The following is a 19,116-nucleotide window of genomic DNA, read 5'->3' as shown; positions in this document are numbered from 1 at the left end:
GTGACTGATGAACTTTCCAAAAGGCAGGATGGTCCTTTAGAGTTCCTGCTTCATATAAGAGTCAGTCAAATATTCTGCAGGACACAGAAGAAAGTGACTGACAAACTGCCAATATAGGTGAAACAGTCTTTGAAATTTTCTCCTTTGTGGAAAAGTCTGCTGGATACTATGGGCCTGTAGGCTGAAGATGGATGCTCCAACAATACTGAAGAACTTTGGGTGACTGTCCAGACAGCCATATGTCTCTGTCAATTCTAGAGCTTTGGAAGTTGCTTTCAATGCACTTCTTGTTTAATTAAGTATTATTATATCCTTCTGGAGTCTTTGATGGAGTTGAAGATAGATATAGTTTTCATTAGTTATAATAAAAAATAAATTAGATATGAAACTTTAGACTCACAAAGATAGATATAATATTTTATTTTTTGCCTAATACAAATAGACTAAATATTCTTATATTTTTGGTTGTGAGCCTAGCCTTTAACGGCTGAGCCATCCCTCCAGGCCTAGACTAAATATTCTAACTATAATTCTTGTTTAATAATTGTTTGGTTATATGTAATTTTACTATATTAAAGTTAAGATCTTCCTTTTTATTTAGACAAAAAGGGGGAGATTATGTGAGATTCCCCTCTGCAGGAATATGTTTTATTACTACTGGTTAATAAAGAAGCACCTTTGACCTATGGCAGGGCAGAATATAGCAAGGTGGGAAATCCAAGCAGAGACAGAGGAGGAAAGAAGGCAGAGTCAGGCATACGCCATGTAGCTGCCAAAGGAGAAAGACACCAGAACCTTACTGGTAAACCACAAGCCTCATGGTAAAATATAAAATAATAGAAATGGGTTAATTTAAGATATAAGAGCTAGCTAGGAATATATGAGAGACATTGTTGGCCAAAAGCAGTGCTGTAATTAATATAGTTTTGTGGCATTATTTGGGTCTGGGCAGCCAGGGAATGAAAGTGCAGTCTTCGTTTACATTGTTTTACTTAGGAAATATCTAACTTTCTGAAAAAATAATTACATTTAAAAAAAAAACTTTCTTCTGCTTTATGTATTTTCCCTGTTTCTTAAACTCAAACCTGGCAAAGGTCTAGAAGCATGTACAGAATATGGACAGTCCAGGAGATCTGTGATTATCGTAACTTGTATGGACCACTAAAGGAAACAAAACACAGACTGTTCTTTAGGTAACCCATACCCTTGCTTAAAGCACTGCATGGGCTCCTCTCCATCCTGAGCCACTGGTGCTGCTGGGGTCTGAGCTGCAGAGTAGGAAACGAAATATTCCAAAATTACGTTGGCATCTATGACTTACTGCAGTCTTTTCTTCCATCATCTTTTACATCTTTTGTTATAAGTGGATTCACTTGCTGTATTTAATCAAATGTGTATAACTGCCTTTTAAAAGCTACTTTTACTTCTGGACACTACCCATTCTCTTTCGTATGACTGCCCCCTCCTTTCTTAGCCTTTCATTGTCCTTTTCTCCATCTGGCTGTAATTTAAATATATATATTTGGATTTTTGTTTATGTTAATAAAACTCATTTTTTCATAGCCTTTATTATCCGCTATTGAACTATTTCTAAATGCTGGTGGCCAGTCCCATGTTCTCTATAGTGATATTTTATTTGTGTTTTAATAAATAAAGCTTGTCAGGCAGTGGTTGCACACACCTTTAATCCCAGCATTTGGGAGGCAGAGGCAGGCAGATTTCTGTTCAAGGCCAGCCTAGTCTACAAGAGTTAGTTTTAGGACAGGCTCCAAAACTACAGAGAAACCCTGTCTTGAAAAACCAAAAGAGAGAGAGAGAGAGAGAGAGAGAGAGAGAGAGAGAGAGAGAAAGCTTACCTGAAGATCAGAGTGCAAAGCTAGCCACACTAGTCAGTCATAAAGGCCAGGCAGTGGTGGCACACACCTTTAATCCCAGCAGCCACACTAGTTAGCCAAAGAGGTCAGGTAGTGGTGGTGCAGGCCTTTAATAGAGAGGACTATAAGGTTCAGGAACTCGTTCTCTTTCAGTGTGAAAATTTCATAGTGGTAAGAGCTCTCTAAAGGCTTGGTTGCTTTGCTTCTCTGATCTTCAGCTGGAACCCCTTGGTCTTTATTATGTATGCTACAATTCTCTTAGTTTCTGGAACTCTATTCTCTAACTACTTTCTAGATACCTTCACCTAGAATCCCACGGGGACTTAATCTCACCATGGATAAAGCTGAATGTCTATTTTCTTCCTTTCTCCTAAATGACATTAGTGTCCTTCCTCTCCTTATAATGTTCTTTATTTAAATCTCTTCGACAGGATGCTGCAATTGCCTTTTATCATTACCTTCCTTAACACTATAAACTACTGGTGGGAATATGATGATTCCTTCAAATATTACTATGCACAAGGATAACAAAGATGTGAAATCAAGGAATTTGGTTTAATCAGAATAGGGAGATGTGAACACAAATCTGACAGTATTCATAGCTGTCTAATTATAGGAATATAGCTCTTCTGACTTTTCTTAACTATACTGAATGTTTTAAAGATCAAAAACACAGCCAGGTGGCAGTGGCAGAGGCAGGAAGATCTCTAAAAGTTCAAGGCCAGCTTGGTCTACAGAGGGAATTCCAAGACAGCCAGGGCTACAAAGAGGAACCCTGTCCCAAAAAACAAATAAATAGAATTAAAAACAACAAACATTATAATTTATTGCTCAAAACTTTCCCTTATCATTTTGAGAAAGTAAAATACAAAATAAACATAAAACCTCCAACCATACAAACGTCTACTGCAATACATATAATCCAAAGAGATAAAAAGCAGATCTCTGCTGCTGACTCTCTCAATCTCCCCACCCCTCATAAGACATCCACATAAAGAACTTCCATGAAATATAACGTCAGATCTTACAGCAGCGATCTAACTTGCCACAACTGAAAGAGAGGGAAGAAAGGGTTTTCTTTTTTTTAAATAGAATCCATGGCTGGTCTGTCTGAGAGAGGGGCATACTCCTCCTCTTCTCTTTAAGGTGGGGTCTCACTATGGAGGGCATGCTGCCCTAGTTCCAGCAGCCCTCCTATCTCAGCACCTCAGTGTCACGATTAGAGGCGTGTGCCACCACATATGGATGTTTTCACACTTAGCCATATGTTGTTTTTGTGAAAAACACACACAATAGAAGATTATTTAAAAGATATAGCTGTTTATAAAGTGACTTTGTATGATCCAAAGCCCTCCACATTCTCCTTTCCTTCTCTCCCCACAAAGGTAAGGACCACCTGACTTTATACTTACTCTGCCACATTTCTCTCTTCCCTTTCTTGGTGTATGCATGTGTATGTGTTCATGTGTGGGTATGCATGCACAGATGAAGCCACAGATTCACACTGGGTGCCTTCCTCAGTTGCTCTCCACATTGTTTTTGAGAGATTATTTCTCACTGAAGCTGGCGCCCACTGTTAGGCTAGACGAGCTGGCCAACATATCCCAAGACTCTTCCTGTCTTTGCCTCTCCATTTCTGGGATTACAGGGATATGTCACCATGCCCAGCTTTTTACTCTGCTGCTAGAAGTCCTTCCAGTCTTTATGCTTGTGCAACTAGCATATAACCAACCGAGCTATCTATCTCCCTGTGTACTCATTCACATTTCTCCAGTCAGCTACCCAAATATATCTGATATATATATATACACACACACATATGTATTATACACACATATATATATATTTATAATATATATATAACTTTAATGGCTTTAAACTTCCTATAAATCAAATACTATACTGCATATTCTTACAAGTTAGCCCTCTTTCATCCAAAAGACTATAGTGCGTTTATTCACTTATATTGAAAGTCTCTTGAGTTGTTTCCAGTTTTGAACTGTTATAAACACTGCTCCTACGAACATTCCTGAATTTTAATCTGATCTATCTCCTTGGGCACTTCTATAAGGAGTTTATTCTAGGAAGCAGAACAGACAACATAATTTTAACTACATAGGGAACCATCAACTAAGCATTTGGTTTAGCCAGAAAGTATAGGATAACAAAATTATCAAAGCCACTGAATCTGTCAAAACTTAACAGATGAAAATTTGTAGCATGAATTCTAATTGGTCTTAAATAATAAAAACCCAGAGTCAGCTACTAGGGGGTGAAAGCTGAAGGATCAGAGAAGCAAACTGGTTAGCCACTAGAGCTTTACCTCTACGAATGCTCAGACCAAAGGGGCGATCTTGTCCTCAGACTGTGTCCTCAGACTGCACTGAGCTCCTGTCTCCTCCCTCCTTTTAGTCCTCTTTCTACCCAGCCATATTACTCCTGTCTCCACCTCTCTAGTGCTGGGGTTAAAGGTGTCTGATCCCAAGTGCTGGGATCACCTACCTTCGTGTGAGTTCTGTTTCCCTTTTAGACTGGGTCAATTTTGTGTAGCCCAGGGTGGCCTTGAGCTAACAGAGATCCCTCTGCCTCTGTCTCCAAGTGCAGGTGTGTGCCACCACTGCCTGGCCTCCATGGCTAACTAGTATGGCTAGCTCTGCACTCTGATTTTCAGGCAAGTTTTATTTGTTCGATCAAAAACAAAATATCGCCACAAGAGCTAAACTTTTTTTTTGGTTCACAGGAACAAATTATATACCACATTACTGTGTGGTACAAAATAAAAATAAAGAACAAAGTAGTGTAGGCAAAGGAAAACTAAAGGGGCCTCTGGTGTGCAAACAAACCACAATCAAAATTCTGTAAATGATATGCATACTGGTAATTAAAAAGTGAAACTCTAGCCGGGCAGTGGTGGCGCACACCTTTAATCCCAGCACTCGGTAGGCAAAGGTAGGCAGATCTCTGTGAGTCTGAGGCCAGCCTGGTCTAAAAGAGCTAGTTCCAGGACAGCTCCAAAACTACAGAGAAACCCTGTCTCAAAAAACACCAAAAATAAAAAATTCTAGATTCTGAGAAAATATTACAGTAACATGAAAACCAAAGCTAGCTCAGCTGGCTCACCATGCTACATGGCCTGGGGCAGAGACTGAAGAAACAGGTGACTATAGGAAAAGCTTCCGCTGATCTCTCTCCACAGTTCCAAACATGTGTGTCTCCTCCCTCCTAGTTCACAAGCACTTCTGTGTCAAGATCAGAGAGCAGCAGGAAAGACAATCTCTACTAAGATTCAGAATAATCTCATGAGGCAGGCAGTACCAGCTCACTTATAAATGAGGTAAAGCTAAAGGAGGTTAGTACACCAGGAATCCAGAAAAATCACATCAAGATTCCTCTTGTAACACTATAAATGGAAAAGAGCCAAAGTCACCTGAAGGGTTGTTTTTTTAAAAAGCAAATACCAAAAATAAACTTAATAGAATTAACATCAAGAAATAATCAAATTGAGAAATTTTAATTAGTATTCAACATCAAGCTAGCAACTAATCTTCCTCAGAGAAGGCAGACAACTCACTAACAGAAACACAGCTTCAGAACTTCATATAAGAGGATCCATGTTTGCATTTTAATAACCCAGGTATCCACGCTGGTATTCATCTCAGGGGAACAATGAGTTAAAGCACTGCTACTATGGAAGCTGTTTTAAAACAGAGGGAAAAGGAACAAGCAAAAGAGAAAAGGATTCAGAACTCAAGGACATAATGACAAAATGGTGAAAACAGACCAATTTCAAGAACAGAAGGATTGTTTCTGCAAAGATAGCCTTGGAATGAATTTACACTTGTTCTCTTCCAGCCGTTCAAGTGTTAAAAGAGCTGCCAACAGCCTTCAATGTATCCTAGACTGGACAAACTAAGAACAAAGAGATCAAATATTAGCAACATCAAACTCTGAAGAAAAAAAAAAGCAGTATTTTCCTATGATGTGGATATAAACTTCTTTGAGCACAGAACTACAATTACTTGTTCTTTTTCATAAATAAGCTGATCAGGTTTAGAGAAAAAATTTGAACTGAACTTTAAAAATCTGTTTCAAGTAGAGTATGTACTCAAATAACCCTAAGTCTGACTTCATAGAATGATGCCCAGTAAACACTGAGTTACCCAGCAACACTGATTCCGTGTATTCCTCTAAATAAGGCTTCAGTTTCAATGAGAGTGAGGTCATAGCTGAAAGAAGGAATGGAAGAAGCATGCAGAAACAGTGACTATAATTTCAAAATGATGGGGCCAGGAAAAATTTTTTGCAAACAGTAAGATAAAAACACTTGGAGATAGCGGAAACAGACATGGATTTAAGAATATAAAGGCATGAATTTCACTACAGGGCACTTGGTAATGCAATCAAGGAGATAGGTCTAGGAAAATAGACAATTTGTCTCTACAAAGCAGACCCTCTGAAAGCTTTCTGGCACCCAGCAGCAAAATCTCTCCCCTTGTGAGGGCATATAGCAGCCAGAGACACCAAAGAGTCAGGCATTTGTCCAGGGAACACTGTCTTCCCTGCGCTCAAGGGAAGGTCTTAGGTCTCAGTGTCCTTCACCCTTCATCTTCTCACTCAGCATTCAAGTTAACCAAGTGACAGAGTTCATAGACCCAAATGAAACTGATGGATAATTTGTTGGTTCAGAAAGCATCTTTAGCAAAACACAGAAAGTTTTCAATGCATCTATTACATTTATAAAGAAAACTTCAAGTTGCTGAAGTAACTGAACTTTACTTGAGGGAAGATGGAAGGAACCCAATCCTTACAAAACCCTGAAGTCCTCAGGATAATTTCTTGCTAAAAGGCTTTTAACAAGTTTTAATGAAACTTGTTAAAGATGTTACTTGCTGCTTTTAGACTTTATGTAAAGTAATTTTATACAGAATATTTACAAATTGGGAATTATGCAACGGGTTATACTTAAACCTAATTAAAGCCCACCCTTTCCCCCCTAGGATTAAGAGCTATTATCTAAAAGAACTTTTCAAAAATACAGTCTGCTTTCCATACAAGAAAAACATTGAAATGTGTTCCTGCTTATTTATTTCCTACAAAATCAAGCTACTCTCTTATGAGTTCATGCAGGTAAGCTAGAATATTCCCCAATGGATTAAATGCAGATGAAGAATCAAATGGAAGCAAACCATGTGCTTTGTAGTTTTTAAAACGCTGATTTATGCTCCATAAGACCAGTAAACAATAAAGACAAGGCATTAACATTCGCTTTCAGAAGACTGTAAATACAAGTCTGAAGCCCTGCTGTAGCTGAATACACACTTGGTGAGAGACCAATCGACTTAAGATGCCTAGCCATTTAAAAGCAGCAAAAACGATTGTGTATGGCTGTCAATACATAATTCCAAACTGCTCTAAAACTTTTTTGATAAGTTTATCTGTGTCTCCTTGCATGTGGTAATACTCATTAAACTTAGTATCTACAATGACAGCTTGCCAAAAAATAATGACCCTTCTAACAACAAACAAGGCTAGAGGTAACTTAACCTTGTTCCAGTAACCATATATTTAGGAGTCAAATTAATTTGGAAAATTTAAGATAACATCTGGAATCATCAAAAGCAAACCGTTGCTACCTAAAATTCAGAGAATTCAGAACCATGTCCTAAATACCCTTCTCAGCCAGTCAGAGTTGAACCTTTCACTGTTTGCAGAAAACACTCGACAGATTAGGATACACAGACGCTCTTGTGCTTTGTTTTGTTTAGTCTCCTGACTTTTGCCTTTGTATTCAGGAATCAGGTTCCAGTCTGACTTTCCTTCTGTGGACCACAGGTGCAGTATTTTCCCATGCAGTAGCACAGTCTGCACAAACATCACTTGCTTAGCTAATATTCTCATTGAGATTTGCTGTAACTTCTCTAACTTCTGTTTTCTTAATGCTTGTTGGCTCATTTTCCCACAAAAGTATAATAATAAAACTCTAAGCAGATTTTTCAATATTAAAGTATATTTAATTAAATATGTGTATGTAGGTACCTGTACAGACAATGCATGTCCCAGAACTTCAGACCTGAAGACTTATTAAACTGCTCCAGCACATAAGCCTTTATTAGTTTTTGGGTTGGGGTCATAGTCCAAAACAGTGGAAAGACAGAGTAAGAGAGCAATGATGACGCCTTTAATGACGCTGTCAGAAAGCTATTCATATCTTTTTCTCTCCCACCCCTTTGAGTGGAAGACATTTTTCCTTTTAAAGATTTATTTGATTTTTTTTTTTTTTTCGAGACAGGGTTTCTCTGTGGCTTTGGAGCCTCTCCTGGAACTAGCTCTGTAGACCAGGCTGGTCTCGAACTCACAGAGATCCGCCTGCCTCTGCCTCCCGAGTGCTGGGATTAAAGGCGTGCGCCACCACCGCCCGGCTCCTTTTAAAGATTTATTTATTTACTATGTATCCAGTGTTCTGCCTGCACACCCAGAGAGGGCACCAGATCTCATTAGAGAAGATTGCGAGCCACCATGTGGTTGCTGGAAATTGAACTCAAGACTTCTGAAAGAACAGCCAGTGTTCTTAACCCCTGAGCCATCTCTCCAGCCCCTCTAAGCAGATTTTCTTCATTTAAAATACTAAAGTATAGTTAGTCTTTATATTACCTTAAATTAAGTGTGTAATATAAATTAGACATTGAAAAAGGTTTTCCATTTCCTTTTTTTTCAAACAGGAAAATGATTAGAATAAATTCTGTGATCTTTACTTGTTACTAACTAAATAAGGACTTCTGAAAATTATAACTCAACAAAACATTCTTTTGATCATCCTCTCATTTGTTGGGCTCAAAATACAAACCCTAAAAGCTCACTGTGCCAATTGCCATAAGTGAGATGCAGTGGTCAGAAGATTAAAAAAAAAAGTCTTTGGTTCACAAAATTAAGAAAATTGGAAAAATGTTATATTTATTAAATAAACTACATTAAATAGCTTTAAATTTTGTTAGAGATCTACAACTGAGAGGAAAAAAAACCAGCAGCTCTTCTAAAAGCATTTAATGCAATTAAGTAGAAGAAGCTGTGGACTGCGTTCCTGCCACCGGCTCCCGGCCGCCTGGCTAGCTTATGCTCCGAAATAGCAACACACAAATAGTATTCTTTTAAACACTGTTTGGCCCATTACATCTAGCCTCTTCTTGGCTAACTCTCACATCTTGACTAACCCATATCTAATAATCTGTGTAGCACCATGAGGTGGCGGCTTACCAGGAAGATTCTAGCATATGTCCCTCTTGGGCTGGAGCTTCATCGTGTCTGACCCAGAGAGGAGAGGCATGGCGGTTGCCTCACCTCCTCCCAGCATTCTGTTCTGTCTACTCCACCCACCTAAGGGCTGGCCTATCAAATGGGTCAAGGCAGTTTCTTTATTAACCAATGACCTTCCTCCATCACAATTACATATTTTTCTAAATGTCTCCTGGGAATTAAAACTGTGACCCACTAAAACTGTAGGTTCTCACTCAAGGTGTGGCCCTTATAACCTCGTTAGGTCCTGGAATTAAGAATGGGGCAAACATATATGCATGGAGAACTACAAAATGAGATATGGATAAAAAAAAAAAACCTGGGAAGCCATTTACTTTAGAGGGAAAGGAGAGGAAAAATGCCTGAGAGTAATTGCCTAACTGAAAAGAGCACGCACATCAACAAGACCTGGACTATATGGTAAATTTACTATCACTAACAATACCAAGTGAACGTTATAACTTTCTATTAGAGATTTAAGGTGCTATAGGGATTTCAAATAAAAACAATTCACAACATTTTATTTAGAACTCAGGAGGGGTCTAAATCACCAAGAGCCAGCCTACCTTAAATATTCCTAAAGACAGCCTTATGGGACTTGGGCACAGTGGTCAGTCAAACCAGAGGGTGAGACAACATACTGCTACCCATGCCCTAAAATAAAAAGCTCATTCTATCTTTGGAGCTCAGAGCTCCAAAAGGCTATTTGGCTTTAAATACCTTCATTTAATCTGAGAAATGTATTTAAGAATCTCAAAATTCAATCTGTGATAGAACTAGAACTTGAATAAAGAAGCCATATTATCAATATTTCTTCATCGAGTACCCCCATAGAAAGTTTAGGTGTGAGCAGGAGAGATGGTTCAGCAGTTAAGAGCACTGGCTGCTCTGGCAGAGGACCTGGTTTTGATTCCCAGCACCCAGTTGGTAGCTGACAACTCTCTGTAATTCTAGTTTCAGAGGATCTGAAGCCATCCTCTGGCCTCTGAAAGCACCGCACACTTGTGGTGCACAGACATACACACAGGCAGAGCAAACAAATACACATATAAAGATAAACACTTTCAGAAAGATAGTTTAGGTACTTTACACCCCAGACAGTCTGTTTTATTCCCTGATGAGTGAGTGACTTTAAGTTAGCAAGTTTGAAATTTCTTCCTGTGTGGTTTTATGTGTTTCTCTCTCATGCTCTGTGTGTGTAGGGACCACCAATATGAAATACTCCACTCCATATGTGAAGGAACTGCAATAAGAATATTTTTCTCAAAAGAAGCAAATAGGTGTGCGGAAGCCTGGAAACAGTTACTTGCACACTTCTATTCCAGCAAACACATCCATTTCCTTGCTTTTCCTCTGACTTCTTAATTTTAGCCCCTGTCTCCATTGAAATCAATGTGGAAATACTCTGTACTCACTCTGGCACTCTAGGAACTGGTGAGTGAGAGTGCAGTCCCCGCCACTCTCTGAAAGCAAGTGTTCTAACAAAGAAAGAAAGACCTTTAAGGATATGGTTTGTTGCTGTCTTGAAATAAACAACAGCAAAGGTTTAAAAAATGAAATATTTTAACATAGGTAACTGAAAAGGACCAATAAAGCTAAATATATTTTAACACATACTTTGGAATTAAATAACTGAAAGTTGTAATTTATATAATCATGAGTTTACTCTGAATGGCTAGCTTTTAAAGGTGCAGTTTTTATACAAAGAGCTGAAAAAAAACAATCAAAACAAATATATTGCTTTAAAATATATATAATATTTAATAATAATAACATATTGATTTAAAATACATTTCTTTTTCCACTTTTCATATGTACCTTTCTCCAAAACAGGTTTGTAAATACTCAAGTGATTTTTGTGTTTTTATTATTGAATTAATTTCATGTTCTAACAATCTCACTTCAAAGTTGTTGGTCTTAATTAAACTTTAAGAATGTATAAAATCAGCCAGGCATGGATACATATGCCTAAGATTCCAATATCCAGGAGGATGAGGTAGGAGCACCGTCATGAGTCTGAGACCACATGGGCTACAAGGTGACTTTCAAGAGACCTGGGACTATGATATGAGCCTTATTTAAAAAAAAAAAAAAAAAGTTGGAAAGGGGTTACCATACAATAATTTCTTTACATTTCTAAGAAATTAATGAGACAGATATATTTATACATTCATTTTCACAAATGACTTCCCACTTAAGTACCTTAATCTATACCATACATACCATTACATTACATTGTTCATCTCCACCCCAATTACCATGTTCTACACAGTTGAAAATAAGAGCTTCATAAATGATTTTGCTTACATCAGAAATAATCCATTTTGTAAAAAGTAGAATTAAAAAAGAGAAAATTAGAATTTAACACAGTAGTTAAAGAACTCCAGCCCTTTTCTTCACTAAGTCAAAGGTCAAAGGCTAACCGATAAATCTAGATAACATTCTTCAGTTACATACCCATGTCTTCAAAGCTACACAAGAGATTCTAGAAGGCCTGGTGTTAAAAGGCTGTGCTCCAATGTGGTAACTACCAGGAAGGTAGGTCTAAAGGCACTCAAGCCCGGAATGAGCACCACCCTCACTATGAACTCTTACTCCTCTCCACCGCAACCAACCCACTTCTCCGCTGTCTTGTCTTATAGAACAGGCAGATGCTTGCAGTTGTAACAGTGACTCCTGACATCTCTTAATTAACTGCCTTCTTAACCTTTCAAACCTGTCATTTTCCTTTAACTAGTTACACGGTACCCAAAAGGTCCACGAAAGATAAAAACAGGGAGAAAGATGAATACAACTTTTTAGAGAGATGAATAACAAGTACAGTACAGCCCCAAGTGGAAAACAATTAAAAATTAACTGCAACAAAAATCTTGGATTAAAGAAGTAATTTAAACAAATAGAATTCATCAACAAGCTAACAGAAAACCCCAGTAGATTAGAAAATATCAAGGAAAAAGTTGTTTTATATAAACTCTAAACCATAATAACACTTTCAAAACTCAAACTATACAATATCATGTTAAGTGTGAAAATGTGTTTGGATAGGTAAGGAAAATATAGTTCATATATGTGACAGAGTTTTAGTTTTATGCAGTCATAAAGAATGAACTTATCGATCATCTGCAAAAGAATGGATAGAACTGATGATCAGCATGTTAAACAAGATAAGCGAGACTCAGAAAGACAAATAGCAAAAGTGTCTTTCATATGTAAAATCTAGATTGAAATGTATATATGTGATATGAAAGTAGGAAGGGAATATGAAGGGTGAGGAAGTAGCCTAAAATGAGGAAGAACAAGAAAAGATAATGGGAGGGAAAAAAGACAAATATACCTACGTATGACCTAGCTTTAATCCACTTATTTATTTGATATGAAAGCAAAAGGAACCATTGGGAAAGGAGGAGACTCAGTGGAGAGGAAAAGAGGAAAGGGCAAACATGCACAAGAATGTCATAACCTTTTGTATATGCTTATCAAAAAATTTAAAGACTTACTTGGAACTAAACTTGAACATACATAAAGGACTTTATGACACTTATCTGAAACCAAAATTCAGACCAATATTAACCAATTTCTGGTGATTCTTATTAAAAACCAGGAATTTCCCTAGTTATTTCCCTAGGTATGAATGAGAATGGCCTCCATAGAGTCATATATTTGAATGTTTGGTCCTCAGTGGAACTGTTTGGGAAAGATTAGGGGGTGTGGCCTTGTTGGATGAGGTGTGTCACGGGGGTGAGTTTTAGGGTTTCAAAAGCCCAAGCCAGGCCTGTCTCGTGCTCTCTTGGCATGTAACTTGCAGACCAGATGTGTGCTCTCTGCTACTTCTCCAGCCCCATGCCTGTGCCACGCTTCCCACTGTGACAACACAGACTCATCCTTTGCAACTGTGAACTCCCAACTAAGTGCTTTCTTCTAGAGCTGCCTCACGGCCACGGTGTCCCTAAACAGCAACACAACAGTAACCACAATACTCACTGTTTCTCACTAGCCTAAAAAGCACCCTAGTTTTCCACGCAGGAACCCAAAAGTTCAGAAAAGGATTTTGGATCCCCTGCCAGGTGGGTTCTAGGAATCAAACCTGAATCCTCTGGCAGAGCAGTAAGTGCTCTTAATCACTGAGTCATCTCCCCAGCGCCCTATATACTCTATTTTTAGTATCTGAACCCAATCCTGAAAATATTTAGTAGATTGGCTTAGCTCAAGTCTGCTATCAATGTGTAGATATATATCTACAAAAGCACCTTTCACATGCATAAGACAACCCTGTCACCATCCACATAAAGCATGACATTTAATAGTTTACTACTTGATTTCAGGCCCTTAGAAATTAAGTTGACTACAGAGCATATTATCATCACTGCAATCCAAAAGAAATCAGATGTTTACTGGAAGGAAAACTAGTCTCTGTGATATTGGTTAAAGTTAAAGAAAAGGAAAAAACATGGAAACATAAAAAAGAAAACTATTCTATTTGAATAAATTTTTTATACAAATGAGCTTTCTGTGGATTATGTTTTCTATATACTCATGTTGTAGTTATGCTACTGTAGCCAGCAACTGTACATATCACTAAGTCATTCGAATGTGGCTCATTCTAATAGAAATATGTGGCAGGCATAAAATAAATACATGATTTCAAATAACTACTAAGGAAAATTAATGTGAAATGTTTCATTAATAATCTTTAAATACTGACTAAATGTTTAAATAACATTTTTGATATTGTTGGTTAAATAAAATTTAGTATTAAAATTTTTTACTTGCTTCTTTTTAAACTTTATTGTAGTTAGCAGAAAAATTTTAAAGTTTACCACTGTTCTATTACTTCTAGACAGCACTATTCTATACTCAAACATATATTTAAATAATCCTTATTTTAAAAAGAAACAAAAACTTCTGGTATGAAATCCGCTTGTAAAAAAGTTAAATCACTTCAAAAAGAGTTCATTGGGAGAAGAATAAACCACAATATCTCTAGACACTGCTGACATTTTCTTTTGCACCTATACTTAGTATTTTCTCTATTTCAAGGGTGATGTTAACTTAATTCATAAAAACCATGGCTATAAACTTTGCAATGTTTGAAAATGTAAATTATCTTATTACAAAGTCCATTCCACAATAAAATGTGGCATAAGATAAACATAAAACTTACTGTCAAAATGTCCTATAGTTATTCTTATGCTACTTAACTTATTGTCAGCAAAGGCCCAAATGTTTTAACAATGGAAAAATAACTATAGCAAGGAGTTCTCCGTAACAATACAAAATATTTTATTTTAATATTAAATTAAGGAGTCTGGTTATTTGCTAATAGGAAAGCAGTTTACTGGTCTAAATTTTCTGGCAAAAAATTTACACAGTAATTTGATAACTTTTGTTAAAAGATGTTTTTTATGTATATAAAGATTCTTAACTGAAAAAATGAAAGTTCACAGCTTGCATTAATGTAACACTCGACACATATTCAAGAAAATATGGATTTAATTAAAAAGTATATAAGCAGAAAGGAAAAGACAGGCAAAATAATAATGGAAATCATAAAATCATTTAAGGAAAATGAATACTTAGAAGACAAAGATTAACTCAACAAAAATTTGCTAAACCCTTTTAATGAACAGCAACTAAGATTCTTGTTAAAATGAACACAAACTACACTTCTAAAATTTCTCAAACTCAAAAACTCAAATCTGAAAACCTTAAGGCATTTCACAAAATACACTGAATAGTTAAATAGCAATTGATAATTTTTTTCTTGAGAATCCTAACATGCATGATATATGTAATATTAGACCTTCACTGTACAGTTCACATACACATGACTTTCTGGACTTGCTTTGGCAGTTACTATAAGAAACTCTTTTTTCCTTTTTATAATGATGGAATTGAATCCAAGGCATAAAATAGGAAAACTCTTGAAGCTAAATCTTCAGTTCACCCATTTTTTTATTTAACACGTCAAAAGAAACTCCTTCTTAACTTTGACCTCTTGCTATGAGTGATAAAGATATACCATGATATGTGGAAAACAGTTTCGTTACAAATTCTATTTCTTTTTTCTTTTCTTTTTCCTTGCCTTTTTCCAAGACCAGGTTTCTCTGTAGCTTTAGAGCCTATCCCGAAACTCACTCTGTAGACCAGGCTGGCACCAAACTCACAGCGATCCTCCTGCCTCTGCCTCCAGAGTGCTGGGATTAAAGGCGTGCACCACCACCACCTGGCTACAAATCCTATTTCTGACCTTGACATCTTCTACTAACTTCTTCATATTAAAACGAGGTAGCACATCAGTACGCACTGAAAATAACTCCATTCCTTTACTACTCCAACTGTCCACAGTTAAGGAGTTCGTACTCAGCCAATCTTAGAGGAAAGGGGTGAGGGGCCAGTGACTGGGGATCTGCAGACTTCAGAATTACAAAAGCTAGTGACCTAAAAGCTATGTCCTATGTGCTGTCCCGTGTGCTGTGCATGGTGGCTCACGGCAGACAGCACTGAGTTCGCTGCCAGCCTGACTTATTTAGACAGCTCCAGGACAGCACACAGCAAGACTGCATAAAGAAGAAAAGGGAAGAACAGGAAAACTAACGCAGTGGCTGCAGGCTGTTGTCAACGCAGAACTCCTACTACCCAGAAAAACATGAATGAAAGAACCAGAAACTACCAAAAAAAACTTCTGACTAGAAAGATGCCTAATCTCATTCTCTGATCAATAAAACAGAGGGGTAAAGTCATTTCCGTTGGCATGGTGGCACACTCTTTAATCCCAGCACTCAAAAGGCAGGCGGATTGCTGTGAGTCTGAGGCCAGCCTGATCTAAAAAGTGAGTTCAAGAAAGCCAAAGATACAGAGAGGAACCCTATCTTGAATCCACATGTTCAATGGACATTAAATAAGTTTGCACACCGCAATGGAGACCTGGAAGCTAAGCACAATGAACCAGAACAGTAATAGAGCTCTTTGGAAGGGAAGAGCCATATCAAACAAGCCACAACAATGAAAACCATTTTCTTATCTAAGTCATTGCAATTTCAACACAACAAGGGATATCTAAGAACAGATCACATCTTGTGTCTTAGTCTATAAAGAGAATCAGGAGTTTAAAAGACAAAACTCGGTGATAAGTATACAGTTATAAATGTATTTATTCCAAGCACCAAAAGTCATTAGGCATTTAGCTCTCCGTCCTGCTTAAATGATAAAATGATATCACAAAAAAAAGTTTTTTACGCTACCTTTTTCTGTGCTCCCATTTATTTTAGGTAAGAAGTCATCAACTTGTATCCCTAGGATTAAGACAGGATATCATTGCCTGATCAAACAAAGTATTAATTTTAAAACTGGCTTCAATGTAACTATGGCATTTCCTATTCCTACTCACACTGACTCTGTATAGAACACTATATTCAGAAGAGTTCAAGTGCCATTCTTTACTAATTCAGGCTTGGGGACCTTCCAAAGAACCTCAAAAGAAAGAGGATCCTAAGACCACCTCAGAGGCAGGACCCTCACTGTCTGCAGGACTACACAATGGTGCCCTCTGGTGGCAATCATGAACATTTTAAAAGGAGATTTTCTGAAAGTATCCTTTGGTTCTTGACATGTAAACTATCAAATGTGAGAAGTAAACGATGTGAGAGGTCAAGGATGTGAACAAACAAAAGCTTAGTGAGAACATCTGTAAAGAAGGTGACACCTACCTAAGCTGCTGCATTCTTTAAGAGTTTTCTCCTGCAGATGTTCTAACCGTACTGTAAAAAACAGTCCAAGAAAAAGATATTTCACAGACAAAGAGAACAAAAATCAAATAAAACCAATTTCTGTATCAGCTAGCTTACCTTGTAAAGCTGTTAGCCTTTCATTGGTGAAATCATTATCGGCTTGCAAAGCTTCTATTTTTGCCTGGAGCTCCTGTTCTTTTTCTTCCATTTCATCTATTTTATTCTGTAATTCTTTCTTCTCAGCTTGTCCCTTCTGTTGGATTTCCTCCTGCTTTCCCTCTGCTACCTGTTGAGTAGGGCTCTTCAGTCATTTCATAAAACCTCACCTTGCTTTAAGCAGCCTAAGGCCAGGACTGACTTCATTCATTTATACTTCTAAGGAATCTATTCAGAATTAGAGAATGTATTTATAAAGCTGATTTTCTAAAACAAAGACAGAGACGTAAGTCAAAACTGACATGGCACTGAGAAGGGAGGAACTTAGGAGCAAACAAGCACTCACAAAGATAAACACACAGATAAGGAGTCAAAGTTAAATCCTCCATGTTTTTTAAATGGGAAATAAACAACCCAAATTTACTATTATTACAACTTGTTTGTACATTCTAAAATGTTATATCAATTTACAATTTATTTATGTTTGGCTAAAAAGATGATGGCGCAAACCCTTAAACACGCTTCTCTTGACAAGATCTCCCTGAGAACTACCATAAGTGATGCTTGGCCTGTCTGACAAATACCTATCTTGTACACACTCAACTGAGGCCAGGTCATTTTTCTCTTTTTTTTTTTTTTTTTGGTTTTTCGAGATAGGGTTTCTCTGTGGCTTTGGAGCCTGTCCTGGAACTAGCTCTATAGACCAGGCTGGTCTCGAACTCACAGAGATCCGCCTACCTCTGCCTCCTGAGTGCTGGGATTAAAGGCGTGCGCCACAATCGCCCGGCTTTTCTCTTGTTTTAATTGATTTTTAAGTTAATATCACAAAGGACTGTGTTTTACTGTGGTATTCTTCATACATGTGTCTAGACATTTATCCTCATTTACATTGCCCTTCTCAATGACTCCAGCCTCTCTGGCTGTTTCCTTTCCTCATTCCAAACAGTTCCCTTTCTGCTTTCATATGATGTGTGTTCTATTACCCGCTCCTCTCTCCAACCCCACCATCTCTTCCTTCCCTCTGGACCTCCTTCTAGTTTCATGACCCACCAACAGATATAAATTACAGTAAGATGGATTTTCAGCAATGTGGTCACAAGACTTTGAAGGACCAACTAGACATTATTTTATGGTCTGATTTCTTTATTCCAAATGTCCCAGAGGGAATAGCAGCTGAAACAGAATCAAGAGCACACCTGAAGGACGACCAGGGCTCAAACAAATTATTCCAAGCTTCCTTTGAGTTTGTTGCAGCACTGAACAACTGGTCCCTAACTTTGAGAGGCCCTAAAAATGAGTAGGTTTTAAAAAGTATCAGACTATATTAGATTTTGTTAATTCTTTTTCAAAAACTTTATTATTACTATATGTATATATGCATATATGATGCATGGGTAGGTGCACATGGAGATCATAGCACAATTCTGTGGTGTCAATTTCTTTCACCTTTATATGGGCTCCCAAGAAAGAACAGGCTTGTATGACTTTACCCTATGAGACACCTTATTCTTACTCTAGCTAGGATTCTCTCTTTTTATAATTTACTATTACTGCATGTATCTCATTTTGGCCCTTGACTACCACTTTAAAATTTATTATTATTAATAAAACAATAAATAATTTATTATTAATAATAAAATAATTAATAATTTATCATTATTATTTGCATGTGTGTGTCTGCCTACATATCTTTGTGTTTACATGTGTGTATATTACAAGGCTAAGTTCTGGGGCATGGGTGCCATGGCCCTCACATGGAGATCAGAGGACGACTTTGGGGACTTTCTGTCCTTCCACCATGGGGTCTATGACCAAACTTAGCTCTTAAAACTTGCATGACTGCTGTGGGAAATGTTCTTGTACTCTGTAAAGATTTATTAAACTCATATCAGTTTAAGAAAATGCTGACTGACCACTACCCAGGCAGGAAGAACAGGCAGGACAACCAGACTAAGAATTCTGGGAAGAGGAAAGGCTCAGTTAGTCACCAGCCAGACACAGAAGAAACAAGATGAGAATGCCTCACTGATGAAAGGTACCAAGCCACGTGTCTAACAAGATAAGAATTA

General features: G+C 37.5%; 1 protein-coding gene across 18 annotated transcripts in view; it reads right to left on the bottom strand.

Moving 5' to 3' along the window:
• Positions 1-19,116, bottom strand: part of LOC121455309 (sarcolemma associated protein) — a 134,022-nt gene that overhangs the window by 33,039 nt on the left and 81,867 nt on the right. For 4 of the 18 annotated variants that reach the window (XM_041662969.1, XM_041662968.1, XM_041662978.1 and 1 more), the window contains exons 11-14: positions 17,009-17,177; positions 16,871-16,921; positions 16,406-16,456; positions 10,580-10,642 (exon numbers count right to left, since the gene is read on the bottom strand). In XM_041662969.1, the coding sequence (XP_041518903.1) occupies positions 10,580-10,642; positions 16,406-16,456; positions 16,871-16,921; positions 17,009-17,177 (334 nt within the window). The remainder of the gene's footprint in view (positions 1-10,579; positions 10,643-16,405; positions 16,457-16,870; positions 16,922-17,008; positions 17,178-19,116) is intronic. The other 14 variants (XM_041662980.1, XM_041662979.1, XM_041662986.1 and 11 more) reach the window with 5 other exon arrangements.

Source organism: Microtus oregoni, unplaced genomic scaffold, assembly GCF_018167655.1.
Source record: "Microtus oregoni isolate MIOR12 unplaced genomic scaffold, Mior012 000013F_ref0000133, whole genome shotgun sequence".
NCBI lineage: Eukaryota > Metazoa > Chordata > Mammalia > Rodentia > Cricetidae > Microtus > Microtus oregoni.
Note: the sequence above shows the minus strand (reverse complement) of the source record. Positions and strands in the feature narration are given on the sequence as shown.